This window comes from Bubalus bubalis, chromosome 11 (genome assembly GCF_019923935.1).
Source record: "Bubalus bubalis isolate 160015118507 breed Murrah chromosome 11, NDDB_SH_1, whole genome shotgun sequence".
NCBI classification, from domain to species: domain Eukaryota; kingdom Metazoa; phylum Chordata; class Mammalia; order Artiodactyla; family Bovidae; genus Bubalus; species Bubalus bubalis.
Window position 1 is genome coordinate 45,518,789 of NC_059167.1, and position 25,180 is coordinate 45,543,968.

Sequence of the window (25,180 nt, forward strand, 5' to 3'; positions counted from 1 at the left end):
GCTCCTGAGACAACAGTTTTGCCTTTTTGCATTTTTTTTCCCCTTGGGAATGGTCTCGATCACTGCCTCCAGTACAATGTCATGAACCTCTGCCCATGGTTCTTCAGGCACTCTATCAGATTTAATCCCTAGAATTTATTTGTCCCTTCAACTGTATAATTGTAAGGGATTTTATTTATGCCATACCTGAATGGTTTAGTGGTTTACCCTACTTTCTTCAATTTAAGTCTGAATTTGGAAATAAGGAGCTCATGATCTGAGCCACAGTCAGCTCTCACTCTTGTTTTTGCTGACTGTATAGAGCTTCTTCATCTTTGGCTTCAAAGAATATCATCAATCTGATTTTGGTATTGACCATCTGGTGATGTTCACGTGTAGAGTCTTCTCTTGTGTTGTTGGAAGAGGGTGTTTGCTATGACTAGTGAGTTCTCTTGGCAAAACTCTATTAGCCTTTTACCTGCTTTTCTTTGTACTCCAAGGCCACATTTGCCTGTTACTCCAGGTATCTCTTGACTTCCTACTTTTGCATTCCAGTCCCCCATAAAGAAAAGGACATCTGTTTTGGGTATAAGTTCTAGAAGGTCTTGTATATCTTCATAGGACCGTTCAGCTTCTTCAGCATTACTGGTTGGGACATAGACTTGGATTACTGTGACTTGGATTACTGTGTAACATTGAATGGTTTGCCTTGGAAATGAAAAGAGATCATTCTGTTGTTTTTGAGATTGCATCCAGGTACTCATTTCGGACTCTTTTGTTGACTATAATGGCTACTCTGTTTCTTCTAAGGGATTCTTGCCCACAGTAGTATATATAATGATCATCTGAGTTAAATTCACCCATAGTCCATTTTAGTTCACTGATTTCTGAAATGTTGATGTTCACTCTTGCCATCTCCTGTTTGACCACTGCCAATTTGCCTTGATTCATGGACCTAACACTCCAGGTTCCTATGCAATATTGCTCTTTACAGCGTCAGACTTTACTTCCATCACCAGTCACACCCACAACTGGGTGTTGTTTTTGCTTTGGCTATGTCTCTTCTTTCTTTCTGCCTCGCCTACTTTACCCTATTTATCTTTAACATCCCCAATCCAACGTCAAGGCCTCGGGCTTTTCTTGAGTCCCTATACTAGGTCAGAGTCACCTCTTAAATACTGTCATATGTCTGCATAGTTGCTTAAGAATGCACACTATCATTAGACAGTGTTTGTTGTGGATTTCTTTATTAATGTCACATTTCCTGTTTAGACAAGCCACATCGGGGCAATATTTGCTTATATTTTGTTCCCAGAGTCCAGCAATTCCTAGATAGTCAATAAATAGCTGATGAAGGAAGTAAACTTCCATTAATTTATCAACTCCCAGGGGTCCATTCCCACTTTAGTGAAACTGCTGGCACCAAATTCCTCCAATAACATTTTAAATTTCCATTTTACATTTAATCCATATTGTACTTGACATCTGAATGCTATGCTAAGTCGCTTCAGTCGTGTCCGACTCTGTGCGACCCCATAAACGGCAGCCCACCAGGCTCCGCCGTCCCTGGGATTCTCCAGGCAAGAATACTGGGGTGGGTTGCCATTTCCTTCTCCAATGCATGAAAGAGAAAAGTGAAGGTGAAGTCGCTCAGTCGTGTCTGACTCTTCGTGACCCCATGGACTGCAGCCTACCAGGCTCCTCTGTCCATGGATTTTCCAGGCAAGGGTACTGGAGTGGGGTGCCATTGCCTTCTCTGACATCTGAATAGCTACTGGCAATAAGTGGTGGTTCCAATGAAGCCTCTTTCATAAAACTTGGAAATAAGATTGCCTTCTGAGGGTTAAGCTAGTTAAAAGCAACAGGTAATGCAATTCTGTGGGAATCTGGTAACCATCAAAACTCAAACCAGGGTGCCCTGGGTAAAATTGTTACCTAGTCTAGGCTCTCTATGCTGGCTATAGGACAGGCCAATGAATCTAAAATAAATAAATAAATGGAAGGTTCTTTTATAGACCAGAGATTAGGCGAGATGTGGAAGCAAAGTAAAAAGGCCATTACTCTTGCAAATATCTCCTAGAATCTCAAGGCTCAGGAAGGGGATGTGTTAATTTCCTTCATCCTGCCATCTACATGTGGACTCTGGAAGGGTTCTCGAAGAAGGCACTTCACCAGTCAGGCAGATGGGCAGGATTCTCTGAGGCAGGCCATTGTATATGATTATCATAACAAAAGCAACAAAAAGCAAGTCAAAGAAACAGTTCTAACATGGAGTCAGAATTGGCTTTTGCTCTCAACAGAACCTCTGGCAGGAAAAATTGCACTGGGGTTGCAACTTCAAAGACAAAAGGTACATTTCTTTTGGGGAAAGAAAATGGGGATCGTCAGGCAAGGGAGTATTTAAAATAATACAGTTCAAGATGCTGGGCCTGAGCCCACTCTTCTACAAGGATCTCTATTGAGACTGACAAGCTGGTCCAGCTGAGAAACTTCCCAAGATCAACTAAATATTTGCTCTCATTTCATACTCATGGAGAAGGCAATGGCACCCCATTCCAGTACTCTTGCCTGGAGAATCCCATGTACAGAGGAGCCTGGTAGGCCGCAGTCCATGGGGTTGCTAAGAGTCGGACATGACTGAAGCGACTTAGCAGCAGTAGCAGCATACTCACAAAGGAACTTATTGAAAACTTGCCTTTCCTCTATGCAGACCTACAAGGAGAAGCCAAGAATCACTTTGGGAATATGAGGTGCCTAAAGGCCAATACTAATACGAAGAAGAGAAAGTGTGGACACAAATGACCATGTTCGTAAACAACAGTGACATATAATGTTACTTGACATTTCTCCTACTTTTCCCAGTAAAGTGTGTGTGAGTTTGTCCTTCTGTAATCTTTTTTTAACCCTGCTGACTGTTACAGGGCTTGTCCCATCACAGTAACAAGAATTATAGGATTTAGGGCTGTGCAGCTTGCAATTAAGAAGCAGCATGATGGAATTAATAGAGAACACTGTTGTGATAACTTGGATAAAGTACAGAGGGAAAAGAGGGCAAGTTGTGTTGTTAAAATCTCAGCCTGTTCTGTTAATGTTCCAGCTACTGTGAACTCAAAAGCCATTTTCCCCCCTCTTTTGACTCCCTGTATAAATTCCTCGTGGGCTTCCCGTGGGGCTCAGTGGTAAAGAATTCACCTGCCAATGCAGGAGATGCATATTGGATACCTGGGTTGGGAAGATCCCCTGGATAAGGAAATGGCAACCCACTCCAGTATTCTTGCCTGGAGAATTCCATTGACAGAGGAGCCTGGCGGGCTACGGTCCATTGGGTAGCAACGAGTCAGACATGACTTAGTAGCTGAGCACAGGGAGAATGGAGAATGCACAAGTCAGGCTAACTTAAGTAACTAAAATTTTTATTGAGCAACTAAAATTTTACTTTTATTGAGTTGATATTGTGGTATATATCTATGTCAATGTATTTATGAGATAAAATCTAGTATACACATATATAGAAAATCAGTATATGTAACCTTAGATAAAGAGAATCTGGTCCTGAAGGATAGTGATACTCACAAGGGCAAATTTGAATTTCTGAAGGGCAGATTTTGACCAATGTAGAATTTACAAAGACCAATGCCCCATTGTGGGGACTGTCTGGGAGGCCATACTTCCCAAAATAATGTTCCTTTTGCATCATCAACCATGTACCTTAATGTTTAAAACTACACAGTGATCACCAATTCCCTGTTTCTCAGAACTTTTCTTCCCTTGACCTCTAAGAAACTACTTTCTCTCTCTTACTTGTCTGGTCATTCCTTCTTAACCTCCTTTGTTGAATTTTTAAAAAATATTTATTTTTATTTATTTATTTTTGGCTGTACTGGGTCTTAGTTGCAGCATGTGGGATCTGGTTCCCTGACCAGGTATTAAACCTGGGCCCCCTGCATTGAGAGCACAGAGTCTTAGCCACTGGACCATCAGGAAAGTCCCTCCTTTGCTGAGTCTTTATCTGCCTCTTAATGTGGGGATTTTAACAATTATTTCCTTGGATACCCTTCTCTTCTAGTTTTACACGTTCTGAGAAATCATTTCTACCCTCATGGCTTCAACAGTCATATATATATTTTAGATCAGTGCTGCCCAAGAGAACTTTATGTAATGATGGAAGCATTGTGTATACGAGCTAGTCAACAGAGTAGCCACTAGCCATACATGAATAATGAGCCTTTGAACTGTTACTAGCACAACTCAGGAAGTGAATTTTCAATTTAATTTAATTGGCTACAAGGATTAGAATTATTGAGAAACCTTAGTAACAGAGATTCTCATTAAATCTGGGGTGAAGTCAAAGAATTGATGTTTAACCAAATCACAAAGCTCCCCCTTGTGATTCTGATGCATACATGCACAAAAGATTTTTCAGTCTTGGAACTTGGTTTATAAAAATTTTTTAAAGATCAGGGGTCTTTTTGCATTTTAGGTGCCCTAGTTCGAGTTTGTAGGAGTGAGTAAAGGAGGTAAGACGTTAAATCCAATCCACTCCTCACGCAGCTGAGTGAAGTCTGTCTACCTGCATCACTGCTGGTGTTGTATCAAATATCAAGAACAGAATACATTTTTAAATTGAAGTATAGTTCACTACAGATGGTGACTGCAGCCATGAAATTAAAAGATGCTTACTCCTTGGAAGAAAAGTTATGACCAACCTAGATAGCATATTCAAAAGCAGAGACATTACTTTGCCAACAAAGGTCCGTCTAGTCAAGGCTATGGTTTCTCCTGTGGTCATGTATGGATGTGAGAGTTGGACTGTGAAGAAGGCTGAGCGCCGAAGAATTGATGGTTTTGAACTGTGGTGTTGGAGAAGACTCTTGAGAGTCCCTTGGACTGCAAGGAGATGCAACCAGTCCATTCTGAAGGAGATCAGCCCTGGGATTTCTTGGGAAGGAATGATGCTAAAGCTGAAACTCCAGTACTTTGGCCACCTCATGCGAAGAGTTGACTCATTGGAAAAGACTCTGATGCTGGGAGGGTTTGGGGGCAGGAGGAGAAGGGGACGACAGAGGATGAGATGGCTGGATGGCATCACTGACTTGATGGATGTGAGTCTGGGTGAACTCCAGGAGTTGGTGATGGACAGGGAGGCCTGGCGTGCTGCAATTCATGGGGTCGCAAAGAGGCGGACACGACTGAGCGACTGATCTGATCTGATCTGATAGTTGATTTTCAATGTTGTGGTAGTTACAGGTGTACAGCAAAGTGATATATATATATATATATTCATTCATGTATATACATATGTTTCTTTTCAGATTCTTTTCCACTGTAGGTTACTACAAGATATTGAATATAGTTCACTGTAGTATATAGTATGTCCTAATTGTTTATTTGTTTTACATATAGTAGTATGTAAAAAACTGTAAAAAAAAAAAAACTGTTAATCCCAAACTCATAATTTATCCCTATTCCCCTTCCCTTTTGGTAATGATAATTTTTCTATGTCTGTAAGTCTGTTTCCATTTTGTAAATAAGTTCATTTGTATCATTTTTTAGATTCTACATATAAATGATATTATATGATATGAACAGAATACATTTTTAATGAAAGGGAAAGACTGGAAGATCAACTCAGGGAAACCAAATGAGATACAGAGTGCCAGAAACCCTGAGTATAAATGGTGATGTCTGTGAATGAAATTCAGGGAACATACCTGACTAGGTCAGGTAACTGTAAAAAGAAAAGTTTCAACAACTTGACTGTTGGAAGTGGGACTTAGAAAGTGGGGGATACCATCTCTCTAGGGATTCAGTGAGACAAGAGAACTTTATATGAACTAAAAAGGCTGGAATAGGAAATTTTTGAATGAATTAAAAAATGAGGAACAGTGGGGTCTGGAAGAAACTTTTAAAACTTTAGGCATTGCCTTATTATGTATCTTATTTCAGAGCAAATTAACTTTCTTTGCCAAGAATATTGATGAAAAGTATATTTTAATGCCAGGTGCACTGGGACGACCCAGAGGGATGGAATGGCGAGGGAGGAGGGAGGAGGGTTCAGGATGGGGAACACATGTATACCTGTGGTGGATTCATTTTGATATTTGGCAAAACTAATACAATTATGTAAAGTTTAAAAATAAAATAAAATTAAATTAAAAAAAATGAGATAATAAAAAAAAAAAAGAAGAAAGAAAGAAAAGAAAAAAGGGGCAAAATACTAGTGTAGTTGAATGGAAAAGTCAGAAACTTTAACTGAGATTTGAATCCTGGCTCTTCAACTTACTGACCATGTGACCTTGGGCAAGTACTTCAAGCCTGTTTTTTCTTTCACTGTAGACTATATCTGTACTCTCTGAATCATGGCTTTAATACTGAATAACAGAGAAATCACTTACAGAACCTGGCACACAGTAGGCATTCATATACTCCCTGCCTCTTCCCACAGTCTTCAGGTTTAAGACATACATCTCTCACAGATAATCCATGATGGAGTAAGTTGATTCCAACCCACACAGAGACAGTCTTAGGGATTGAGAGTGAGTTCCTATCATGATGAAAAGCCCACTTCCCATCTAGGCTGATATTGTGTTCCAGGTCCAGTAGACCAATTGAGGTTTCACATATCAAAATTTGAACAGCTACCATCTCTGTAAAGAGATAGCTAGAAGGGCAGATGACAGGAGGAACTTTCACATTTACTTTATATAACTATGCAGTGTAAAAAGTTCTTAAACATGCATTGCATAAATTAAAATCAAATCATTGCTTCACTCACAAACTGATTAGAGAAGAGTGGGGATCCCAAGGATGGAGTTTTTGGAGAAATTACTTCCTTTCATTAACACTCTGGGCATGGGAGAGATCTGGTGGAGTCAAGTGACAGTAGGAGGGAAGCTTCTGTTGGGTGCCTTCCAGCCAGTCCCCATTGTCCTCATTTATTAATATTTTTCATTTTCTCCTGATAAGAAAATCTCCAAAGATTTCCCAGAGGTTACTTGTGTCCTTAAGTTTCTTTTAAAAAGAAGTTATCCCTCATTTTTCCAGTCTGCAAAACTGCCAAGTGAGCCTGCAGTAAGTGAGGAGAACTCTCACAGGTAGCAGTGTTGGTTGTCTTACCTGCATATGTCAAACACTCTCAATGCAGTGACATAATCTGTGAGTACAAAGAGGGGGAGTACAAAGTCTTGGCCTATGACAAAAGAAGGGTAGGAAAAAAACCGTTATGATAGAGATAGTGCCAGGGCAAGTGAGAGCAGACAGGTGCTGGGTGACTGTACCTCACTGGGCAAAAGAACACAGACAAAAGAGGCCCTAAGAAGTAGATGGGTGAAAGGTCAGCACGTCTTTACTGTGCACGAACTTGGCAGGAAGAGCACAAGATGCAACCAGCTGCTGCAGTCATTTTCTGGAAATCTTCTTTAAAATGTCCAGAAAAGTGGAAAACCAAGCACTAGAAAAAATTCTACAAACACTGCATTGTGGTATCTACATAAAAGACACCTGCAAACATATATATCACTAATTTTTGGATTACTAGAGAGGTTAAAGCAGCAATAACATTTTTTTAATTAAAAAAAGGCATTTTTATGTTTTAAATGTTTTTGTATTTTCCAAGTGTTATATAAAATGATCAACACTGACTTTTGTCAAGTGTATAAAAAGTCTATTGGGATTGACATATATACATACTAGTATACAGAAAATAGATAACTGATAAGGACCTACTATATAGCACAGGGAACTCTACTCAATATAATGCTTATATGGGAAAAGAATCTTTAAAAGAATGGATATAGATGTATATGTATAACTGAATCACTTGGCTATACACCTGAAGCTAACACAATGTTGTAACACAATGCTGTAATCAACTATACTCCAACAATTTTTTTTAAAAAACTCTAGCTACATGTATTTAAATACTTATTCTAATAATTAGTTGATGGAATTTAAGAAAAGGCACATTAATGATACTCTCACCTCATTTTCTCAATCACACAGACCCAGAAAGTTTAGAGGATTTCTGAAGTCAGTTCTGTCAAATACCATTAGAACTGGGACTAGAATCCAAACCTTTTGGGTCCTAATCCCATGTTGTTACCACATGGCTAAAGATTAAGAACAAATCTTTACAACCTTGTGCCACTGAAAACTTTATTTTTTAGTTTAATGGAATATAAATAGCCTTTTCTCTTTAAGCTGGTATTTCAAAAGGAAATTTATAAGAGGCTTCTTGCTGACCACCCCACCCCCAAAGCCATCCGATACACATTCACATCCAGTTCAGATTCTTTTGCATAGTCTATCCATTAGCCAAGTACCAAAAATAAAGACCTTCCCATCTCCCAAATTCCAGACTGCTCACTTAGTTCTAGACTCCCAGGTATTCCAAATCTGGTCTACTTGAACGGTAGGTATTTTCTAACCCACATTCATGGCTTTGGGCATTCCCAATATTCATCCATTGTTAGCTGATTTGCTGTTACCCATTGTCCCTGTAGAAAGATCTCAAACTACTCTTTCTGAGGGGGATGGATGGAAGACTTTGATGCATTCAGTCAAGTTCTCTTACTCAGTGGTTTTCCCAGTTGCCAAATGCCTTCCATGTGACCCTGAATGAGAAACTGATAAATTGGAATGAGGCTCAAGACATCTTCCCTCTCCTTTTATCAGCTGTAAAGCTAGAATAGAAACTGTATGATGGGTACCAGAAATTCAATCACATAAATGTCTCATCCAAAAATAAAAGCCAAATACACATTTCTTTGTTTCTTGCATATATTTACAATATAAATACTAATTTGTCTTCAAAGTACATATTCTTTTAACAATTTGCAAAAATTATCTAGAATGGGACAGTGATTTAAGGTAAATCCTCTGTAGTAGTGATTAAGGAAAAAATAGAACTGTTTTGGGGATAAGAGATTTTAGAAGGAATATGAATGGGCATGATGATCTGAAGTTGCAAAGGGAATGTGCAGCAGCTTAGTCCGCATTGCACTGCCAAGACAGCATGTTACAGGACTACTGTGTGAGACAGCAATCGGGACGAGGTGTTGTAAAAACTAAACCTGGGAGATATAAAAAGTACACATGCTTGCATAGTGCGTTAATCTTAAAGAAGCTCAACATTTCATTCTCATTTTCAATAACTTAAATGAATAGTACTTAAAACACATCACGCAAAATTAAAAGACTTGTGCATATATTTCAGATTTCAACAGTAATGTCAAAAATACACAGTATGATTTTACATAGGATTTGTGCTACATTAGAACACTAGAGACAAACATCACTTGAGTATTAAGGAAAACATTAAATATTAAATAACTGAGAAATAAAAAGTGTAAACACTAATCTAATTGTGGGGGGGAGGGGATTTGCTATTGCAACACGTCCAATGAAGTGGTTTCAACAGTACAAAAAGGATTAGGACATGAGTGTTTCCAGTCTACTTGGAATATGTAGAGCTCATTCCAGGAATCCTTTGATTAAAACTGGTCCAGGAAAACAGGAGAAGATCCACTGTCCTGCTTGTCAATTTGGTACACTCCTTTCTATGCTAATTTTTACTTTCAAACTTGGGTACTGGGCAAATACTTTAAGCTGTCACTCTTTATCAACATCTTGGTGAAAACTGAGGGTTTGTTGGCGATTCAGTGTAAGATTTGAGTTCGTATGCAGCACCGCTATCAACTTCCATTGACTTTCTAGAGAACAGGAGCCGTACATCTCTATGGAGGTAGATCTTTCCAGATTTAGAACTCTGGAACCTAAACAAAGAAACAACAAAAAGATGCTTCATTTCAGGAAATAAGTGTTTAAAACAAACAGACCTGAGTAAGTTTTGAGTTTGAAAGTTTTAAGTTTTGAAAGCAGGAAGAATCAGTCTTGTTACAGTATTAACAGTCCCTCTTTAACAAAATATTTGACATATTATATTGCCAAAGCAAGTGCTGCTATGTTAAATGCTTCCCCTTCACTATTCCGTACACATTTCATACTCCCTTTTCCCTCTTACAATGACAGAGGTGCTTTCTGTAAATCTGGGTTTCACATACAATCCTACTTTATATTCCTGACACCAAAGCACATGCACCTTTCCTCACCTATAGCATTAAGTTTCAGTTCATGTCAGCCAGTCATACTACATTTGGGCATCCTCTAGTTCATACAAAGAATGACTCATTTCATACAACCTGCCCTCCTACAATTTTGACTACAATAAAATGGATTCCACACTTGGAAAGTTACCACAGAAAACTATATCAAGCTTTGAGGACAATCACAGGAAGAGAAAGGACTGCTACCATCCGTAGTGGCTAGCAAAGCCTAATTATCAATATAAATCAAGAGGAGAAAGTTAGCACTGAAATGAAAGTGGTAATCAAAGCTGTATATGGAACTGTTTCTGTCTTCTGCTAACATCTATAGCATACTACTGCCCTCTTCTGATGTCTATGTCAGAAGCTTTCTCTATCTCCCTTATACTTTAATAAAACTTTATTACACAATAGCTCTGAGTGATCAAGCCTCGTCTCTGGCCCCGGATTAAATTCTTCTCCTCGGGGGGCCAAGAATCCCGGTGTCTTCGCGTGATTCAACAACCACCTTTCATCTTGGGGGCTTGTCCGGGATCCTTCAGGACAAGGTAAAGATGCTTGGAGCTCTAGTTCTTTGTTCTCTTAGCAAACACGTTTTCTGCTGTGCTTTACTAACTCTACGGTGTGCTTGTGTGAATGAATGACATGCCCTGCGTGAAGCAAGTAAGGAGCCCTGCTCTGTGGTTCCACGGTGATCTCATATGGCTTATGGCAGAAACCTGTTGGGGGTTTATACCGACCTGCCAATGCCAAGAGGCACCCAATGTCTCCTTCGGGAACTGACCAGAAATGGGCAAAGCATGTAGACTGAACTCTCCTTTCTCTGTCAAACTTTTTGGTCTCTTTGACCATTTCATAACTGCTTGGGAATTAGAAGTACTAACCTAATCTATCGGATCATAGACTTTCAAGGGACTATTGATCTATACTGTTACTGTTTACTGTGGCTTAGGTCTCAAACTTGTATTGGTAGCCAAGAAAGCACCTAACCTCGCTAGGAATCGAAAGTTAGGAAGCTAGATGGAGCTCCAGCTCCAAGAACATCTCTGAGGTTAAAGGTTACTCAGATTGGGACTGCAATGGGTTTTTTCCTTTGGTAACGCTGGCTCTTAGTGGATCAGAGGAGGCTCTTATACTGGTGTGGTGATGCTTGGGAAGAACATCTCAGTTTTATGTTCGTGCTGGTCTTATTGTGGTCAGGAAATACTTAGGGTCGTGCACAGGCACTCAGGTGACAAATGTTTTCCCCAGCGGTCTTAGCTTGGGAGGCATTCCGGAAGGTTACTCTGATTGCACCCCGGGTGGCTTCAGAGGCAAGCAAGGTTAAGGGTGAAGAGCTGGACATCAAGTAGGGATGCTATCAAGTCTACCCCTGGTACATCCCCACCCCATCTCGGTGGTAGAACCCGGAGGGATAAGTACAGCACCTGCATCGGTAAGGGACAGACTAAGTCCAACCAGGAAGGAAAAGCTTTTGGTGTAAAGTCTGTCTACACCCCCATCTAGAGCAGGGAGGGACGCCTCCTGTAGAAAGATGGCGCTGGTCGCTTTTTTTCTCTCTTACAGATGGGAGCTAACAATTCCAGCCTCACTCCTTTGAACTGTATCCTGAAAAACTGGGATAGATTTGATCCCCAGGGCTTAAAGAAGACACACCTGGTCTTCCTATGTGATACTGCATGGCCACAGTATCCACTGGAGGACGGTGAACGGTGGCCAGTTGGAGGGTCTCTTAAGTATAATACTGTTCTACAATTAGACCGGCTCTGTAAGGAACAAGGGAAATGGGTAGAAGTAGCAGAAGGCAATGGTACCTCACTCCAGTACTCTTGCCTGGAGGGTCCCATGGGTGGAGGAGCCTGGTGGGCTGCAGTCCATGGGGTCGCGAAGAGTCGGACACGACTGAGCGACTTGACTTTCACTTTTTACTTTCATGCACTGGAGAAGGAAATGGCAACCCACTCCAGTGTTCTTGCTGGAGAATCCCAGGGACAGGGGAGCCTGGTGGGCTGCTGTCTATGGGGTCGCACAGAGTTGGACACGACTGAAGCGACTTAGCAGCAGCAGCAGCAGGGATTGGAGCTTTAATCACATAAAGCCTACAGGGATTGGAGGCTTTAATCACATAAATCTATCTGGCAGATTATGGGTATGTCAGACATACCCTTTAGTGCTAATTTTTGTGGTTTTCCCTTTGTATAGTAGAAATATCTGGGACTGTGGGTGACATTCCCAAATTAGCTGAAAAATCTGGTGGTCAGTTGTATACATTAAAGCAGACCTCAGGCTGGCTCACTCTCATTCTTTCTGAAGTGTTTCACCTTTTCAATCTGAAAAAGAACATGGTGAACTTTGGGAATTACACCATACTTTCTAAAGTAGTTTCTTTACAGCATTTAAGGTATCTAATCATTGGTTACATATGGCTAAGGTTGTTGCAACAGATTAAAGAAATGGCTGGTACCTTCTCCTGATGAATGGGGCTTCTTGGAGTAAGAAGTTAAGATGAATTATTGTCACTGATGTAATCAGTCTCCTCACTGATTGAGGGCTTACTATTAAGAGTAGTTATGGACAAAAGACTATTGAGCTTTCTACTAAGCAACAGACTTGCTCATGGAACCTAAGAACTGCACTAGGATATCAGGGCTACAAGGCTTACCCCTGGAAGTATGAACTTCAAGAGCAAACAAATGGTTTCTCACAACCTAGAGCTATGAGCTGGGTAGTAAAAGTTTGAGGAAAACATCTTTCTGAAAGAATAAACAGAATATAAGCTGTATGAGAACAGAGATTTTTGTCACTGCTGCTTCCCTACAGTCTAGAAACATGCCTGACACATCAATATTTTTTGAATGAATGAATAAATGAAGGTTAAGAATTTCCCTGTCCAACTCAGAAGCCACAAGCACCTACTGAGCACTTGAAATGTGGCTAGTTCAAATTGAGGACAGCAAATGAACATAAATATCTCACTGATAATTTTTATGTATATTACATATTCAAATTATAACACTTAAATGTGTTCAGTTAAATAAAACATATTAATCCTCCACTACCTATTACTTTTTTATTAATGTGGCTACTAGAAAATATAGAACTATTTATATGGGTCATATTACACTTTTATTGGGCAGCATTGCTTCAGAAAACTGTTTCACTGCCCCTCCAGATATATTAGCATTTTTTCGCTATAAAATATTTTACATTACACAGCTACCAATAAAAACTCCCCTAAGTCAACAAGTAATAATGACTGCAGAAAAATATGCCATGTGCTTTCTGCATCCTGGCATATCATAAAAAGTGTCCAAGTTAAGCAAATTACAAGGGGCACTTGTCTAGTTAGAGAGACAGTTCTTTAAAGTAAAAATTTTAGAGTTTTCTTCTGAAGTAATGTATTTTCATATTCATTTAGAACATTACCTCAGATGTATGAGGTAGCGTAATAACCGTTCTTCTGTATGTCGGATGTTCTCTTTATTAACACTTCTTTTCATTTCTTGTTTAACAGGTACAGAAAAAGTTCTTTGTCGTAGGAATGTCTGATGATTGGCTGGCATATCTCGCAAGTCATATATCACAACAAACATCTTCACCACAGTCTTATTAGGATTAAATAAGGTCTGAAGAAACAATATAAAAACTATTTTTTAAAAACAATGATTTGTTGGTTTGACTTACAATGATTATGCCAACAGTAAAATAGGCTTTGTAATAATAAATTAATCCCAGTGGATATAATTCAGTTTGAAGGAATAAAGCTAATAAAATTTCAGAAGTTTATGAAATGATATTCAGTATTTTTAATAGTTCAATTTATTTTTTTATTTACAGAAATAAGAGATCCTATAACAAATCAAAATCTTTTAGTCACAAATCTCTTATTAATAATAGACAATACACAACTTTTACTCTTGTTCAGATATTAAGAAATAGTTCCATTAAACAAAATACAGCTTCACTGAATTAAAACATTCCAGTTCAAATATTTCAAATATTACTTTATTAAAATGCATTAACTGCAAAATGTTCAAAATAACATTTCAGCTTTCCTCACATTTTAAGTGAATAAATATAATTTTTTTTTAATAAAAAGTTTGGTAAAACTAGACTTTGATGTTTTAGTTACATACGGTTATTATAAAATTTAAAATACATTCTCAAAAGAGAAATTTTTGTTTGGAAATTTTTCCAAGTTTAGGAAATAAAGTTCATTATTATTAGTTACAAAGTACACTAAGTAATAATTTATATTCTTACAGTTGGATTCATTTCAGAAACTTCAGTGACACTAGACTTTTTTTTTTTACCACCATCTATATCATAATAGACCAAAATTAAATTCAATCGCTATTTGGCCATGAAGGAATATTATTTTTTTTAAGTACTAATTTTTAAACAAAATTCCAAGCTGCTGATTTGACTTTAACCAAATTACCAACACATCAATAGGTAACTTGGTGCCCATGCTTTCAGAAGCTCATCCGTGGCACTGGACATCACTCACTGAATCAAAATGAGAAATATATCAATATTATGATCCAATTTTTGAAATCTAGTGAGTCTTAAAATTAAGGCTAATATATTTAACAACTACAACAACTAGTAAGCCAGAAGTTCAAGCCATGTTTATACATAATTAAACTTACATAAGGAATGAAAGACATACCCAAGTTTCAGATTTAAAATAGCCAGCAGAGTTGGCAGTCTTCAAACAAGGGGTAAATGTGCTGCCTCTGGGTTTATGCCTCATTATTATGACAACTGATAGCTAGTTTTCCAGTGACCCACACTTTCACAAGAGCTACATAGCCAGAGGCAAGAGATCAGAAGATGATCACTCTTTTAGTTCAAGAAATCCATTCACATAAAAATCTTACTTTAAAATGCGATGATTTTTCCTAAGTAAAGTTATATATACGTATACATACTCCAATATAAACATGCATATAAATTTCTTAGTACTATGTTTCATTTCTGTGTGACACAAAATAAACAAATGTACAGACTCTGCCATACTAGAACAATGGGGATGTATAAAAGTGGTCTGACAAAGAACTGATTACACTGCAGCCAAAAGTCATAGAAAGGCTTGCTGAATTAGACCAGATCCTTAGTATGAGGAACTCAGCTAGACTCTTTTTTTTTATTTTTTAATTTCAGCTTTTTTGAGTTACAGTTGACAAATACAGCTAGACTCTTTTGAAGAGTTACAAGAGTCAATACTGTAATAGACTTTAGACTCACAGGATTATCCTGGGTCTGACTTGGAGATGGACTGAATCACAAATAGGCCTTGATATAAAATTACTCTTCTAAGAGCTGTGGATCAAAGATGATGAAGGATTACTGCACTGGGCTAGAAGAGTTCTCCTAAGGCAAAACTAGATCAACATCTAGGCCAAAAGGAAAGATGCATTCTTTACCCTGATGTCTGCAGGATTTCATTTCTGCTTTGTGTAACCATCTCATTAAATCAATTTTAGAAATTATTATAGTAGGGATAATTTTTCTTCCCAAGTTCCCTGCTAAAGCAATACTAATACATGGGTCAATCTCAATCTGTCTTATTATATTAAACAGAAGATACTGGTAAACTAAATTTTATTTATACTGAAAATAGCTCTATTTAAGTTGTGTTAACTGTCATATGCTATTTTTCTAAAGTATTCACCTTGATTAGCTTATTAATGCTTTCCTTTTATGGAGGTCCCCAAATGGTCATTCCTGAGGCAGAGCAGGGAAACTCCAAACAAAGCTGCAGCCCCACTGTTACTTACCAAAGTTGTTGCAGCAGCAGTAGCAGGAGAAAGGGCTAAGTTCTATATGTATGTGAGAGAATGATTATTGCAATTGTAGGCTATAAAACACATACCACTTGTATTGTTCCTGAAGGAGGTACTCGATAACCCCTTTTACCAAGGGACTCTAAAGTAATCACACCCTTAAAACAAAAGAAGACAAATTGAGTACGAACTGATGCATATATACACACACAAAAGACTAAAATAAAAATAATAAATTTTGTAATTAATAACTTTTCACAACTGTATTTGTATGGGAAAAAAATACACATTGAATTAATAGAGATACATTCAAGGAATACAAAATAGTAAGGATTTCACCCATAAGGAAACAACTGACTATTTTTCTTGGAGATGTTGCAATAAACAATACATAACATCAATGACCATGCTGCTTGAAATTTCTATTAAGATATAAGATATAGAAGTAAGAAGTTCCTTAACTAAAAAGAAGATAAAGGGACATTATTCTCTTGTATCATGTGGGAGGAGGAAATGAAGAAGCAAAACAATTTACTGATCTTTGGACATATGAAAAGTCAAAAATGAGGGATGATCCTGTTTATGTCTGGCCCAAAAAATGAAGTCAATTATTCAGTCAGGAAATTAAGTTGTTATATACATAAATGACTTTCTGACTTGAGGTGGACCACCATCATCAGCATCACCTGTGAACTTGTTAGACACACAGAGTTTCTTATTTCTCCCCACACGCCTATTAAATCAGATCTGCATTTTAACAACATTCCCCAGATGATATCATATGTACATTAAAGTTTGAGAGGTACTGTCATATTACACAAAATAATTTTCTGAGAAAGATGCTGTAACTACTGCAGAAGTCCAAACAATGGTAAACAGTATAAATTAAAACACAGGAAGCTACGGTTGAATGTGTGAAAGTTTCTAGATAACCAGGATGACCAAATGACTACAGATGGTGATTGTGGTACTTAATTCTTAGGTAGCTTCAAGAAAAAAATGCTGATTCATTTAACTGGGTGAATAGTTTTCTTTTGAGTATTCAAGTAGAGTAACTGCATGTTCTATGATTCATATCCCATCATTTTACATTGTACTTGCCAAAACATGCCAACCTTATGTAAAAGTAAATATAAAACAGGACTATCCCATCAGGTAATATCTCTGTTGGGTTTGAAAGACTGACCGGGGGTAGGGGTGGGGGTTAAAAGGGAGGGGACAAAGGTAAAAGAGAAGGCCAGACTCTAATATGTGAGTACTTAACCTTCAAGTGAACAGCACTTGACAATCAGAATATTAAATTAGTATGTTAATAATGGGAAATGTTCATGTTCAGTTCAAGGGCACTAAAAAGACATGTGGTTCTTAATGAATCTGATATATCAATGGGTCATTTTAGCATGAAAACAGCATGTTAACAAACTGCGTCCCTAACCAAAACAGTAATGAAGCTTTAATAATTTTTCTCTTACAATTTTCTTTACATGAAAAAATGCTATAGTATATATAGTGCTCCTCTTTTTCCTAGTTCCAGAAAGAAAAGCAAAATATATCTAAATAATAGCTACCTTTCTAATTATATTACTCCAGCCAATACACTACTGTTTTTCCTTGCCATCCTCTGTTAAATATATATAAGAACACTGGTGAGGGAAAATCTACTACCAAGCCTGCACTTATTTCCTTTAATATAATTCTAATAGTTTTTAGAACATAATAATAATAAATTAATTTATAAGGGAAGAATATAGATTTTTCTAAAACCTCAAATTTTAAGGCAACACTTCACAAAATTTCTAAGCAATGTAAGACTAGTATTGACAATGGCAAGTTAGGAATTTTAAAAAGAGATTAGGGAAGTATTTGGAATTTCATTAGTATTATTATTAAATTTATTATTTTAACAATTTCATTATTTTAATCGGTTGGCATATTAATATTTATACCTAGAAAATTACTGTATATAACATAAGGAAGAAAAACACATTTCCTTCTGGCATTTTAGAATGGAATAGAAGGATTAAGATGAACTCAATTTGGTCAAAATCTTACACAAAAACTCTTTCTCAAGTGATTGTGTAATATATGCAAAACTAAGTAAAACTGAAGGAAGATATCTTAATATGGCTAATTACAAATAGAAAAAACATATAAAATACATAGTGTTGCTTTTTAAACATCAATTAATTAATTTATTTTTGGCTGTGCTGGGTCTTCATTGCTGCACAGGCTTTTCTCCAGTTACAGTGAGTGGGGACTATTCTTTGTTGCATGCGGCCTTCTCACTGTGGTGGCTTCTCTAGTTGCAGAGCACAGGCTCTAGGGTGCATAGGCTTCCGCAGTTGTGGTGTATGGGCTCAGGAGTTGAGGTTCCTGGGCTCTAGAGCATAGGCTCAATAGTTGTGGCACAGAGGCTCAGTTGTTCCACAGCATGTGGGATCTTCCTGGACCAGGGATTGAACCTGTGTCTCCTGCATTGTCAGCTGAATTTTTTTTTTTTAACCACTGGGCCACCAGAGAAGCCCCTACAGTGTTGTTAATATGATCATAATGCAAGTCATACCAGGACGCTGCCATGAGCAAACCTGCTTTAGACCTTTCTAACTGGTATCACCATGCAATAGTTTCTGAACAGTGAAATGTCACATTACCTAACACTTGGAGAATATTCTTACCATTAACACTGGACTGGAGAGAGTTATTTATCTGGCTTTGAGCTAATCTTAAAGGAATTATTAAATGAAAAGCCTGATACTATCTCCACACCACAAATACAGAATTTTCTGTGCTAAAATTTCACTTTTGTGAGTCAACTGTATAATTTGTTATGAGAAATCCCAAGGTCATTATTAGAGTAACAAAGACGGATTTGGTGTCTCAGTTCCACTGGTCTATGATATATACTACCTTATCAAAACATGATCAGTCCTTTGAAAACAGACAACTACCAAAATATAAATAAGATTCCCTAAAAAACAAGATTAATTTTATTAATATACAGTAAGAAAGATCTGCAGTATAAGATTTGGACTGCGTCATTTGCAAAGGCAACTCATTTTTAATGAGTAAAAAATTACATAATGGAAAATTTATTAAAGACAATTATCAGAGAAAAGTAAAAGACTCTTAAAGGATGTACTAACTTAACCTGATTTAAACTCTTTTCAATATTTATTCAAAATCTGTGATCACCTGGATGTACTTTCTGGAGACAGAATGATAAAATCCTTTACCTCTTAATCCTTTGTTTTTTAGATGTCAACCAAGGTCAAGGATAAATTTTGTTTTGCCTTCTTTAAAGCACAGTTCAAATTACCTCTTGCTCATGAATTTTAGGCCAAGATATTTTTTGAGCTAATTTTAAGCCAATTCACTCTTTTATCTTGTTTCTAACTCCCCTAATGGTCGTCAGGAACTCTGTACACTAATGACCTTAGACCTTATCTTTCCATTTCTATATTAGTATGTGCCAACAGAATATGTGAAACTAATGAGACTCCTTGATGTTCTAGTAAAGCAAAATGGGCATCTTTATAGATGTCTTCTAATACTGTAAGCATTCAGTATGCACATTTTTTTTGATATTGAGCTTATCTTAATGATATTTCAATGATATTTTCCATTATCTAAAATTAAGTTATTTTTTCAAAATTATACTGAAAAGTGGATATATCTTTCTATGTTAAGTGAATATCATTTGGTGTATATGATAACTGGGCAGGTTTGTGAAGAACTGAGCCTGTTTTTTGTAACAACCATTGTTATGCATCTTCATGATTATTACTCACAAATGTAATTATTATCAAAAAAAGAAAACCTTGAATAAATGATTACATATCATTGTGCTTTTTTTTTCTTTTTTTTTTTTCATTGTGCTTTTTGATTAAAGTATGAAACACATATCAGACTCCTGACTCTCAATTATGTAATAGAATTTCCTTTTCATAGGTTTTATTCATAACAAAAGGCACTGTTGCTAACGTCCTTGAGAATCTAGAAGATGGGGGGAGAAGGATATTAGAAAGAAAGAAGGAAAGAAAGAAATTGGATCAGGTGATAAGCTAGGAAACTCAAATAGGAAGACCAGAAATACATATTTCTATGTCTATTGAAATTTGTATTTCCCAAAGTAAGGCCTAACATAAAAACCCTGATCTGACTCCATATTTTATACCATCAGTGTAAACTTCTTAAACACTTGTATTAGTAGCCACTGACTTGTCTTTTGGAAAGGGGTTGACAGTAATCACACAGCAGGACCTGGTATCATTTTTGCAGTTGAGGGCTTATTTTATCCTCAAATCTGCTGGAATAAAAAAATGAGAAAGATAAAATTATAGGATCTTAAGGTTCAAGACACTGCTCTTATTCCCCAGAGGTGTTTTACTCTCCACTAAAACATTGGCACAGAGTCAGAAATAGTTAGTATTCTAAAGAAACTTGTTGTTGTTCAGTCACTCAGTCTTTGAGACCTCATGGACTGCAGCATGTCAGGCTTCCCTGTCCTTCACTATCTTTAGGAGTTTGCTCAACTTCATGCCCACTGAGCTAGAAAATCCTGTTCTGTTGTTCAGTCACTCAGTCGTGTCCAACTCTTTGCAACCCCATGGACCGTAGCCACCAGGCTCTTCTGTCCATGGGATTCTCCAGGCAAGAATATTGGAGTGGGTTGCCACGCCCTCCTCCAGGGGATCTTCCCGACCCAGGGATCGAACCCAGGTCTCCTATACTGCAGGCAGATTCTTTACTGCTGACCCACCAGAGAAGTCCAAATTCATTTTTACTTGATGTTATTGGCCGTATTTAGCAAGCAGGCAAACTCGTTTGTAGTCCTGAGGGTAGATTCAGAATAGCTTGCATTTGTGGCTGATTGTCGTAAATCAATTTAGGTACTCTGCACAGATTACTCATTCTTCCCTAACTCTGATCAGTAGGGCTGTGCTGCTAGATGCTCTCAAGTCGGAGCCTCAGGAAACCAGGCAGCTTCTGGTGTAAAGTCTCACCCTTGGCATTCCCGGGGTCTGGGCCAATTTATCCACCAATTTCAAGAAACTACACAAGACCACATTCAGAGCTAAAGAAATAAACTATGTAATATAGTATTCTTGTCTGTTTTAGGAATCCTAGGATTGGGATTGGAAAAAAAAATGGTCCAAAGATAAACCAAACAGGAGAAAGGGAGTGAAACGGTTTTACAGAAAACGTAGGTCACTAAATCTTTATTTAAACTCTACTGAGATGAGGATCATAGTGAAGGCAACACTGATAGGACTAGAGTGCACAGTAAGAACTTAAGAATTTCTGTGAACTCAGTAAGATATGGAATTACAGTGTCATTAATCAAAATTTTATCATTTTTTCGAATTACATAAAAACAAGTTAATTTTCAGCATCATCTCAAATACAAGAGAGGATATCTGTCATTGGAGCTTGCTCAGAAAGAAGCTGTAAGGTGCTGTTTTGGCATATTTGTCTCTATTTGGCCCTCAATCCCCTCTTAGGAAATGGTTTATATTTTCAAGCATTGCACCAAAGCAGTACTAAATCTCTTTAAACTTAAAGGCATTTGTCATTAAGATGGTTGATTTCAGCAGAAGACAATTGAAAAATACTTGCCATGTAAGGAGAGGGAGCATTATCCTCGGAAACACTGTAGAATGACACTTCAACTGGAAGAGTCAAATGGGTGGGGCAGAAGACACCACTTGCCCCTACCTCTGCAGTAAAGCCATCAACAATGCCGAGAGGATCTAAACGATAGTTCAAGACAGATTCCTGGAAGATAAGATAAAATAAATTTTAAGAAATAATTAAAAGTTAACACATTCTTTCTATTCAAAGCAATATGTTACTACGCTTTCTGGCACTAGGAGAGTGGTCACTGCCATTGGCATGCCCTCATTTCAAAAGTTCATCTGACCAGAAATCAATTTCCTCCCACATCAATCATATAAAGTTTGGCCTCCTTACTATTTCAATCTACACTGAACTATCTTTAAACTTAACCACTGTATAGACATAATTGTGTAATAAGTTATTCTTATCTCTGTGAAGAAGAATATGCTCTACCAGAGCAAGTATAATATTACAAATTTTCTTATTCCTCACAGAGTACACTCCTAGTGTTAGCCACAGAGAAGCACTTGAAAGCTTGTTAACAGGTTATATTACAGAAGTTGCATCAAAACAGAAAGTCAAGTACTCAGCTTTGAGAAACAAGTGCTTCTTAAAAACTGTTGTATGTGACATATGTTTTATTTTTCAGTTTAATTTAAAAAACAGCAAATACACGTTGGGGAAAATATTTAAGAGTATATAAATAAAAGCAGTAGAGAAGCTCCTTATTCATCTCTCCCAAGTTCATTCACTGAGGAAACCACTGTTATTTAATATTTATCTGCCCAGGTACAAGAAAAAAGTAAATCTTTTTACAAGCTCTCTTTTATATATATATATATATGTGTGTGTGTGTGTGTGTGTGTGTGTGTGTGTGTATCAACACATATATGCATACATCATGAAATGTGAGTAGCATTTCTTTGATTCAATAATTCTTTGAAAAGAAACACTCCAAGCCCTCAAGAGTCTAAATTTGAAAGTGACATCAGCAATTCTCAAGTTCCATGGTCAAAAAGACCATGTCAATGATCTAAAGTAGTCTCTGACTTTAGATTTTTAAATGAATATACTAGCATGCATGCTAGGCTCTATTCAGTGCAAAACTACAAGAAAAGGAAATAAAAGGCATACAAATTACAAAGTAAAAAATAAAACCTTTCCTATTTCTAGATGATGTGGAAATCTACATACAAAAATCTGCCCCCATGAACAAAATTAATAAGCAAATTGAACACGGTGATTGGTGGTTATATATGTGTTTATGCATGCATGCATGCTAAGTTGCTTCAGTAGTATCTGACTCTGTGCATCCCTATGGATTGTAGCCTGCCAGGCTGCTCTGTCCATAGGATTCTCCAGGCAAGAATACTGGAGTGAGTTGCCATGTCCTTCTTCAGGATATGTTTTTATACATGCATATATATACATACAACATACATATGTACACACACACACACCCATCGTTGTTGTTTAGTTGCTAAGTCGTGTCCAACTCTTTTGCGACCCCATGGACTGTAGCCCGCCAGGCTCCTCTGTCCTACATGCATATATATACATACAAACATACATATGTATATATACACAACACACACACACACATATATATATACACCCACTGTTGTTGTTTAGTTGCTAAGTCATGTTCAACTCTTTTGAGACCCTATGGACTGTAGCCCTCTAGGCTCCTCTGTCCATGGAATTTCCCAGGCAAGAATCCTTGAGTGGGCTGCCATTTCCTTCCTGACCCAAGGATTGAACCCACGGCTCCTGCAGTGGCAGGTGGATTCTTTACTACTGAGCCACCAGGGAAGCCTATATACATATATACACACACACATACACACATACCTATAAATACATACAGAATCATTCATTTATTCTTTGGCTGTACTTCACAGCATGCGGTATCTTAGTTCCCTGACTAGGGATTGAAACCCTACTCCCTGAAGTGGAAGCAGGGAGTCCTAACTACTGGACTGCCAAGGAATTCTTTAAAATCACTGTTGGTGGGAGTGTAAATTGGTATAGTTGCTATGAAGAACAGTATGGAGGTTCCTTAAAAAAATAAAAATAGAGCTACCATATGACCCAGCAATCCCACTGGTTTACCTGGAGAAAACCATAATTCAAAATGATACATGCACCCTAATGTTCACTGTTGCACTATTTACAATAGCAGGACATGGAAGCAACCTAAATGTCCATCGACAGAGGATTGGATAAAGAATATGTGGTACATACATACAATGGAGTAATACTGAGTCACAAGAAGAATGAAATAATGCCATTTGCAGCGAAATGGAGGGACCTAGAGATTATCATACTAAGTGAGGTAGGTCAGGTAAAGATAAATAAAATATAATATCACTTAGATGTGGAATCTAAAAAGAGGGTACAAATGAACTTATCTACAAAACAGAAAGAGTTAAAGATGTAGAAAATAAACTTATGGTTACAGGGGGTAAGTGGGGCAGGATAAATTGGTAGATTGGAATTAATATATATATACTACTATATATAAAACAGATAACTAATAAGGACCTACTGTACTGCACAAGGAACTCTACTCAATACTCTGTAATGACCCATATGGGAAATGGATCTAAAAAAGAGTAGATACATGTATATTTACAACGGATTCACTTTGCTATATAGCATAATCTAATACAACATTGTAAATCAATTATATTTCAATAAAAAAATTTTAATGTCATTTACAAGTACAATGTTTAAGACTTCTAATTGAAGACAACTAAACCCTTGATATACTTGATCTCAAGTACAACAGTCATTAAATAAAGCAGCACATGTATGAGAGACCATTTGACTTTTTAAAAATAATCTTATTTTAGAATAAATTTAGATTTACAGAGAAGTTGCAAATATAGTAAAAAGAATCATTTGATTTTGAAAATCAACCTCCTTTGATGATGAATCAGCTTCTATCAGCCCATCATCAATCCCTTCTGGATCCCAGAGACAGTTTTACCAGATAAGACGTGGTCAAGTCTATTTTCCAGGTAGAGTAATGGATACCTCCATCCAACCTGACTTCACCTTTGTGCTCCATCTCTTCCCACCAGCTACCCAACTGTAAGCTATCACTGCCAACAATCTCCCTACTTCACTTGTCATGAAAAGGAAAGGGAAAAGGAAAAAAGAAAAAGGAAAAATAGGAAAGGAAGGAAAGAAGGTGATTTCAAGGCTTTAGAAAAATATAATCTATTTATTTCCTTTTCAAAAACAAATGATATAGCACCATGGATCTAGGTTAAGAAACATCAACTCTTAAAATAGTTTTAAAAAACATTACCTCAAAATTTCCTAAGAGACTAAGACTTGTTACAGGTGGAGCACTAGAACTCAGAAGTGGTTTTTCATGAATATCTGGATCATCTTCAATGTTTAAACATGGTTGAGGACTATTTAAAAAAAGAACAAAAAATTAAAAAAGAACAAATCAGCAAATAGGCACGTTAACAACAATGTTTTCTAACTTACTTTTGTACAAAACTAACTTAGGAAGATCTGATCAATTTTACTTAAACTCTCATAATAAAAATTTAATGTAATCAAATGTTAAGATATGAAATATCTTAAATTCCTGATTTTATAATCTTTGTTATTGTATTCGATAAAGAATATATATAAAGCATCCTAGATTTCAAGGTGGAATTTATAACATATCAC

The 25,180-nt window shown here is 37.1% G+C and overlaps 1 protein-coding gene across 17 annotated transcripts in view; it reads right to left on the reverse strand.

Annotated features, from left to right (window-relative positions):
• Positions 1–9,167: 9,167 nt before the first annotated feature.
• FAM214A (family with sequence similarity 214 member A) overlaps positions 9,168–25,180 on the reverse strand; it is an 80,644-nt gene continuing 64,631 nt past the window's right edge. For 15 of the 17 annotated variants that reach the window (XM_044925024.1, XM_044925019.1, XM_025295620.2 and 12 more), the window contains 5 exons: positions 24,804–24,912; positions 21,488–21,646; positions 15,961–16,029; positions 13,509–13,708; positions 9,168–9,752 (listed from right to left, as the gene is read on the reverse strand). In XM_044925024.1, the coding sequence (XP_044780959.1) occupies positions 9,599–9,752; positions 13,509–13,708; positions 15,961–16,029; positions 21,488–21,646; positions 24,804–24,912 (691 nt within the window). In that variant the 3' untranslated portion in view covers positions 9,168–9,598. Of the gene's footprint in view, positions 9,753–13,508; positions 13,709–14,181; positions 14,592–15,865; positions 16,030–21,487; positions 21,647–24,803; positions 24,913–25,180 lie in introns of those variants that run through there. The other 2 variants (XR_003112312.2, XM_044925025.1) reach the window with 2 other exon arrangements.